The 9,323-nt window shown below is 36.4% G+C and overlaps 2 protein-coding genes across 2 annotated transcripts in view; both read left to right on the top strand.

Annotated features, from left to right (window-relative positions):
• Positions 1-5,680, top strand: part of cygb1 (cytoglobin 1) — a 28,771-nt gene extending 23,091 nt beyond the window's left edge. Inside the window, exon 3 of the mRNA NM_152952.2 lies at positions 955-5,680. Coding sequence (NP_694484.1) covers positions 955-1,113 — 159 coding nt within the window. The 3' untranslated portion in view covers positions 1,114-5,680. The remainder of the gene's footprint in view (positions 1-954) is intronic.
• The window catches only part of LOC141381111 (zinc-binding protein A33-like), a 397,850-nt gene that overhangs the window by 365,870 nt on the left and 22,657 nt on the right, over positions 1-9,323 (top strand). The window lies entirely within an intron of this gene.

A 9,323-nucleotide genomic window follows, 5' to 3' on the forward strand; every position in this document is an offset into this window, starting at 1 on the left:
TTTAGAACCAATTCTGAGCACCCTAGCAACAACACAACACCATGGCAACCACATAACAACAGTCTTACAACCCCTCAGAAAACCTTAACAATAGCGTATGAGCCAATTTAAGCAACCTAGCAACAAAACATTACAGCGACAACCACTTAAAAACCCCTCAAAAACTTACAGGAGCCACTCAGAGCAAAAACACAACACCATGACAACCACATAGCAACAGTCTCACAACCTCTCTGAAAACCTTAGCAACAGCTTACGAGCCACACTAAGCAACCTAGTAACAACACACCACCATGGCAACCACATAGCAACAGTCTCACAACCCCTCAGAAAACCTTATCAACAGTTAAGGACCAATTCTGAGCAACCTAGCAACAACATAACACCATAAAAACCACCAACATTTTCACAACTCCTCTGAAAACCTTAATAACAGCTTACAAGCCACTCTGAGCAACATAGCAACATGACAACCACTTAGCAACAGTCTCACAACCCCTCAGAAAACCTTAGCAACTGCTTATAAGTCAGTCCATAGCAGCAATTACACAGAATCTGCCACTATGCTGACACACGGGCATTACTAGCCCCGCCCTCGTCTGAAAAGAGCTCAATCTCATTTGCATTTAAAGCGACAGTCACCAAACAAAACACAATTAAGAGGGTCAGATTCAGAGAGCTATAACTCATTATCTGTGTGGTGTTTGGAGCTGAAACTTCACACACACACTCTGGAGACATCAGAGACTCATTTTACATCGTGAAAATGGTCATGATAGGTTGCTAACAACTTGTTTTACTGGCTTGAATCTAAAAATTGTCACATTAGTCGAGTGTTAAATATAAAACAGCCTAGTTTTTATTTTAGTACTGTGGTAGGCTGTAGAAAAGCATCGGAGCTACACAATAAAAAATACACATATTTTCATTTTGTGTTATTTTCTCACCGTGCAGATTCTGGCCGGAGTGATCCTGGAGGTGCTGGTGGAGGCTTTCCCACAATGCTTCAGTCCAGCAGAAGTGCAGAGCTCCTGGTCGAAGCTGATGGGGATCCTGTACTGGCAGATGAACCGTGTGTACGCTGAGGTCGGCTGGGAGAACAGCAAAAAGTGAAAACAACAACAACAACACACACATGCATCACTACACTGTAAACAAATATCCATAAATGAGCAGTTTGACATATTTTGTGATTCAGGTTTTAATTTTCCCTCATTTTGAAGTGCTTTATGGGACCTTTTAACCTGGAAAAGTTGGAAAAGGTGACTTTTATGAACATTTTTAATAGGGATATATTGTCTATATCAGTGGTCACCAAACTTGTTCCTGGAGGGCTGGTGTCCTGCACATTTTAGCTCCAACCCTAATCAAACACACCTGAACAAGCTAATCAAGGTCTTGCTAGGTATACTTGAAACATCCAGGCAGGTGTGTTGAGGCAAGCTGGAGCTAAACCCTGCAGGGACACCGGCCCACCAGGACCGAGATTGGTGACCCCTGGTCTATATTATGCTACAAACAGCTTGTAATAAACTCCCATCGCATTTCCTGTTATTTTACAGACTTATTTCTCTGTGTATTATCTCTTATTCATTATATTATTATTTCAAATGACTCAAATGTCAATAAAATTCACTTTGAGAAACTGTAGAGTTGAATTATCAGCATCAAAAGTGGACAGAGCAGAGATCAACATCCCATAATGCAATTCACAACCGTAAATACACAGAAAACACAGAAACTGTTCATTAACTGATATTTATTACAGTGTACACTGCAAAAGACGACATTTTAGTCTCGTTTCTAATCGAAACATCCCAAAATTCTTCAATCGAGAAGCATTTTTTGGACAAGTAATAAATAGTTTTTTAAAACAGGCTAAATGTTATGCTAGCAGGGTGAGTCAGCTACACTTGGGTCACACTTTATTTTAATGTAGCCTAAGTTTCACACAATTAAAAAGTCACTGCTCGCTGCAGAGCCACTTGAGCTCCAGCGAGGAGGAGCTTGAGCTCCAACTCCTCCTCCTATAAGCTCTTTAATGCGTACACTAACCCCAACCCCAAGTGACATCACTTGTAGAACAAGCACAAGGAAGGAGGAGCTAGAGATTAAGCTCCCCCTTGCTGGAGCTCAGGTCTGCCCAAGTGGCTCTGCAGTGAGCACCACTTAACAAGCCATTAATTAAGGCTTTGTACAAACTTTCAACTGAAAGCGATCATAGAGAACACAAGAAAAAATGAGCAAAACAAACAAAATAACTTGTAAAAATAACTAATTTTGGCCTAGAAACTAGTCATTAGTCACTTTCCGTCTGGTTTATTTCTCAATATAATTACAGCAGACTTAAGCTTTCATTCATTCATTTTCTTTTTCGGCTTAGTTTCTTTATTAATCTGGGGTGGCCACAGCGGAATGAACCGCCAACTCATCCAGAATATGTTTTACGCAGCGGATGCCCTTCCAGCTGCAACCCATCTCTGGGAAACATCCATACACACTCATACACTACGGATAATTTAGCCTACCCAATTCACCTGTACCACATGTCTTTGGACTGTGCGGTAAACCAGAGCACCCGGAGGAAACCCATGCGAACGTGGGGAGAACATGCAAACTCCACACAGAAACGGCAACTGAGCCAGACGAAGCTCGAACCAGTGACCTTCTTGCTGTGAGGCGACAGCACTACCTACTGCGCCACTGCATTGCCAGAAAAATCATCAAAACCTTTTTTTTCTTTTTTTTCTTTTTGAGCGAAATGTTAACGAAATGCTGAAAAATTAGCAAAACAAACAAAATAACTCTTAAAAATGATACATTTTGGCCTAGAAACTAATTTTGGCCTAGAAACTAGTCATTTGTCATTTTTTGTCTGGTTTATTTCACGATGTAACTACAGCAGACTCAAGCTTTAAATAGAAAATTCATCAAAAACGTTTTTTTCTTTTTTTTTCTTTTTAGTGAAATGCTAACGGTCTAATCAAATTCAATTCATTGTGCTAAGCTAAGCTAAAAGTGACCCCACCAAAACAAGAAATCAGCTGAATGGATTCAAAAACAGTTTAAGTCAACAGTTTAACTCGTAAAATTAGCTTTAAAAAAATAGAGTAGGGCGTCACGGTAGAGCAGTGGGTAGCACAATCACCTCACAGCAAGAAGGTCGCTGGTTCAAGTCCCAGCTGGGCCACTTAGCATTTCTGTAGAGTTTGCATGTTCTTCCAGGAAAACCACCAGTCAAAACACATGTGGTACAGGTGAATTAAATAGGCTAAATTGACCGTAGTGAATGTGTGTGAATGTATGGTTGTATCCCAGTGTTGGTTTGTAGCTGGAAGGGCATCCGCTGTGTAAAACATATGCTAGTTCATTCTGCCCTGGTGATGATTCCCTGATTAATAAAGGGACTGAGCCAAAAAGAAAATTAATGAAAGGTAGCGTGTTGCATGAGCATCGAACTAAAAAAAAATGTGAACATGACCTTAAATAAACCGACCGATTGAGCGAAATGCTAACGGTCTAATCAGATTCAATTCATTGTGCTAAGCTAAGCTAAAAGTGACCCCACCAGAACAAGAAATCAACTGAATGGATTTAAAAACAGTTCAAGTCAAAGTAGAGTGTTGCATGAGCATATAATAAAATGTGAACATGACCATAAATAAACTGACCAACAGAGGTTACACAAACAAAGCTAGACAAGAAACAAAGGCAACATGTATAGAAACACTAGAGATCACATGAAAGCCAATTAGAAACAAGACACACGACAAAGACAACCAATGAAGAGCAAGACACATGGCTAAATTAACTAATGACAACATGACACAAGGAGCAATGGCGGAAAAAACAACGCAGCAAACAGGAAGACAAGACTAAACTACAAAATAAAAGACAACATTGAATGTTTATGGCCATTGTATAAAATACAACAAAATTTGTGTTTGATTTTTTTTGTCTAAAACAGCAAGAATGGATGAGTAATGAAATAATAAAAAAAACATAAAAAAATAAGTAAAAAAATAACAGAAATAATAATAATGATAACAAAAATGGTAAAAGTAAATAAAACTAAAATATTGTACAAACAGTAGAAAACACAGCACAGACTAGCTCAAACAACTGATTAGCTGCTTAATAGGGTTTAGGTTTGGGTATTGGGTAGGATTAGGGATGTAGAATAAAATTATACTTTATAAGCACTGATAAGCAGTTCATATCTTAATAATAAGCCAGTAATTAATGGTTTAAATGGCTAATTAATCTAAAATGTTACCTAAAAGTGTTTATTTAAGTTGATTTTACTCATCGGCAGGATATTTTTGCTTGTTTTAAAAAAAGTAAACTCATTTAAATTGCACATTATTTGGACACAAGTCTAGAAAATGCTTCTTGATTTATGCATTTTAAGATATTTGGACTATAAATGAGACGAAAACCAGTGTATATAAGATTTACACCAAAGATAGGATTCATTTCCAATCATTCAAATATTGATACAAGCGAAAGAAGATGATGATGATGGCAAACAGAAAATAAATACACGTTATATAATCATGAAATGATATCTGATGATGCTTCTATGAACACTGCCTATTTTTTCAGACTGTTATTCAGCTCGGATCGTAAACACTGGCATAAATCAGAGCCCAAATCTGCAGCTCTCACAGTCCATCCGCCATTAAATATTTACACATACTCCAGATAAAGCACGGCCTCGTACACAAAACACGGCCGACATCCCATACAAAAATGCGCATCTGTGATAAAAGAGCTGGAGATAAAAATCCAGCCGTCGTTTCTGAAAGAGACCAGAGCTTTTCCTCCTAAAAACTAATCAAGACTGTTTCTGCGCTACTAAAGCAGATCCAATGATTGCTTTTGTTTTTGTAATTAATCGAATGTTTTATACATGTGAAATAATCACCGGTTCAGAAATAAACTCTCTGAAATGTTACGTATTGAATCTCAGAGTCTCGCATTTTTCTTTGTCTCTTAATTTTTTATTAAATATACTTTATAATCTACAAAATGCAGACGCTATAATGTCATAAAGAGGAATAGCATCATATTTGTGCATACACATTAGATGAGTCAGTACTGAAGCCAAATCTGGAGCTAATCTAAGAAAAAATATCCAAAAATGAGTAGCCCAAATTTATATATTGGGCAAAAATATTACATAAAAATTTGATAAAAGAATAAAAATCAAGAAAAACTAGAGAACATATACCATTTTGTTGTTTGTAAAGAAGTTTTGGCAATATTTTGCAGGAATTTAAATGCATTATTTTTCTTATTTCTAAAGATATTCAGTCACTAAAATATTATTTTATTATTATTGTCTGAATAATAAATCTGTTTTGTTTAGATGCAGCAAAATATATGACCTATAATCACTGACAAATGGATCAAAATATTAATTTTCACAATGGGGTGTACTCATTTATGCTGAGCAGTCAAAAACATTATGTTTTGTTGTGGGCCAGCCAGAGTCCTGAAGTAAACCCAATTAAGAATCTGTAGAGGGCGCTAAAGAGAGCTTTTCCTCCTAAAACTAATCAAGACTGTTTCTGCGCTACTAAAGCAGATCCAATGTTTGATTTTGTTTTTGTAATTAATCAAATGTTTTATACATGTGAAATAATCACCGGTTCAGAAATAAACTCTCTGAAATGTTACGTATTGAATCTCAGAGTCTCGCATTTTTCTTTGTCTCTTAATTTTGTATTGAATATACTTTATAATCTACAAAATGCAGACGCTATAATGTCATAAAGAGGAATAACATCATATTTGTGCATACACATTAGATGAGTCAGTACTAAGCCAAATCTGGAGCTAATCTAAGAAAATATATAATAACAGTCCAAAAATGAGTAGCCCAAATTATATATATTGGGCAAAAATATCACATAAAAATTTTACAAAGAATAAAAATCAGGAGAAACTAGAGAATATATAAAAAATTTTGTTTGTAAAAAACGTTTTGCAATATTTTGCATGACTTTAAATTTGTTATCTTTATATTTCTAAAGCTATTCAGTCACTAAAATATTATTTTAATTGATATATTTAACTAATAAATCTGTTTTGTTCAAATGGACCAAAATATATAACCTATAATCACTGAGAAATGGATCAAAATATTCGTTCTCAAAATGGGGTGTACTCATTTATGCTGAGCAGTCAAAAACATTCATGTTTTGGAGTGGCCCAGCCAGAGTTCTGAAGTAAACCCAATTAAGTGGCTGTGGAGGGTGATAAAGACCAGAGCTTTTTCTCCTAAAACTAATCAAGACTGTTTCTGTGCTACTAAAGCAGATCCAATGATTGCTTTTGTTTTTGTAATTAATCGAATGTTTTATACATGTGAAATAATCACCGGTTCAGAAATAAACTCTCTGAAATGTTACGTATTGAATCTCAGAGTCTCACATTTTTCTTTGTCTTAATTTTGTATTGAATATACTTTATAATCTACAAAATGCAGACGCCATAATGTCATAAAGAGGAATAACATTATATTTGTGCATACACATTAGATGAGTCAGTACTGAAGCCAAATCTGGAGCTAATAAAACAAAAAATATCCAAAAATGAGTAGCCCAAATTTATATATTGGGCAAAAATATCACATAAAAATTTTATAAAAGAATACAAAACAAGAAAAACCAGAGAATAAATACAATTTTGTTGTTTCTAAAGAAGTTTTGGCAATATTTTGCAGGAATTTAAATGCATTATTTTTCTTATTTCTAAAGATATTCAGTCCCTAAAATATTATTTTATTATTATTGTCTGAATAACAAATCTGTTTTATTTAGATGCAGCAAAATATATGACCTATAATCACTGACAAATGGATCAAAATATTAATTTTCACAATGGGGTGTACTCATTTATGCTGAGCAGTCAAAAACATTATGTTTTGTTGTGGGCCAGCCAGAGTCCTGAAGTAAACCCAATTGAGAATCTGTAGAGGGCGCTAAAGAGAGCTTTTCCTCCTAAAACCAATCAAGACTGTTTCTGTGCTACTAAAGCAGATCCAATGATTGCTTTTGTTCTTGTAATTAATCGAATGTTTTATACATGTGAAATAATCACCGGTTCAGAAATAAACTCTGTGAAATGTTACAGAATTCACTCTCAGAGTCTCACATTTTTCTTTGTCTCTTGATTTTTAATTAAATATATTTTCTAATCTACAAAATTTAGACACTATAATGTCATTCAGCTTTACAAAGAGCATTTAGAGCTCTTATGATGTCATTTTAAAAGACTGTAAGAATCACAGTTTGACCTCATTAAGTCATTTCAAGATGATTTAATAATTTAAAATTGAATTAAATGAAGGATAATGGCTAATTATTAATAATCAGTGCTCAGCATATATGAGTTCACCACTCACTAATCTCTCATTTAAATGAATATTTTTCAAAGGAAGCTTTACAATATCAAATTAGTCTGCCAAATCTGGAGCTAATAACAAAATAACTTACGATAACAGTCCAAAAATGAGGAGTTCAAATCTATATATTAGGGGAAAATGTTAAACAAAAATGTAGCAAAGAGCAAAAATCGAGAAAAACTAGAGAATATATACAATTTTGTTGTTTGTGTAAAAGTTTTTGCAATATTTAGCATAAAATTTAAATGTGTTATGCTTTTTTTCTAAAGATTTTCAATCTATAAATTATTATTTTAATAAATAAATCTCACAAATAAATCAGTTTTGTTCAGATGCACCAAAATATATGACCTATAATCACTGAGAAATGGATCAAAATATTCCTTTTCAAAATGGGGTGTACTCATTTATGCTGAGCAGTCAAAAAACATCATGTTTTGGAGTGGCCCAGCCAGAGTCCTGAAGTAAACCTAATTGAGAATCTGTGGTGAGCGCTAAAGATCCGGGTGATGAGGAGTTGGAGCTCATCGCTACAGATTATTAAGCAAAAACACCAGTGGAGGCATGCAAAAATCTGCTCAGCATTTAAAGGAAGTGTTTGATTGCTATAAAAGCCAATAAAGCAGCTCGATGCATTTAGGCATGTAGACATGGTCAAGACAATCTGCTGCAGTTTAAACCGAGCATCAGAATGAGGAAGAAAGGGGATTTAAGTGACTTTGAACATGGCATGGTTGTTGGTGCCAGACGGGCTGCCCTGAGTATTTCAGAAACTGCTGATCTACTGGCATTTTCACGCACAACCATCTCTAGGCTTTACAGAGAATGGTCTGAATAAGAGAAAAGTATTCTCTTATAATTCTAAAGAAACGCCAACTGAACCAGCCGAGGCTCGAACCAGTGACCTTCTTGCTGTGAGGCGACAGCACTACCCACTGTGTCGCCCTGATTTTGTCATATTCATTCATTTTCCTTCAGCTGACTCTCTATTTCAAAGGTCGCCACAGTGGAATTAACCGCCAACTATTCCAGGATATGTTCTTGGCAGCAGATGCCCTTCCAACTGCAACCCAGTACTGGGAAACACCCATACACACTCCCATTTAAACACACTCATACACTACGACCAATAGTTCATCAGTTCCCCTATAGCGCATGTGTGTGGACTGTTAGGAAAACCAGAGCACCAGGAGGAAACCCACGCCAACATGGGGAGAACATGCAAACTCCACACAGAAATGACAACTGACCCAGCCGGGACTCAATCCAGCGACCTTTTTGCTGTGAGGTGACAGTGCTAACCACCTAGCCACCGTGTCGCCTTTGTCATGTCGCATATAATTTCATATTTACGCACTGATAGCCACAGAAAAAAGCTTTACACTAGAAAATGTTGGGTTGTCGTAAAACAGCGTCGGGTCAGATATGGGTTTGCTCTTGATTGACTCAGCTCTGGGTTACCACAACCCAACATTTTTCAGAGTTTTGTATTTTGACTGTCGCCACGGTTACCATGGTAAAGCTTTGAGAGCAAATGTTTGCTGTGAGCCGAACGTGATTAAATCTCTATTAAATCCAGTCATTTTATCAGTGTGTGTGTGTGTGTGTGACGGCTCATATCAGACTGATATTCATCCTCTGAGCTGAACAAAGAGCAGGGAAAACTTGATTATGCTGAGCTGCAGATACACACTGCTAAACCAGATCAACGGAAAACACACACACTGATCACATTACTCTGTGTGTGTGTGTGTGGGGGGGGGGGGGGGGGGGGGTTTGTCTGTCTGTATGTGTGTGTGCATGCGGTCTGAATGTGTGTGTGTGTGTATTGTCTCTGTGTATATGAGTGCATATGCACATGTCTGAGTGAGTGTGTCTGTCTGTGCGTGTGTGTGTGTGTGTCTGTCTGTAT

The sequence above is a fragment of the Danio rerio genome, chromosome 3, assembly GCF_049306965.1.
Source record: "Danio rerio strain Tuebingen ecotype United States chromosome 3, GRCz12tu, whole genome shotgun sequence".
Lineage (NCBI taxonomy): Eukaryota > Metazoa > Chordata > Actinopteri > Cypriniformes > Danionidae > Danio > Danio rerio.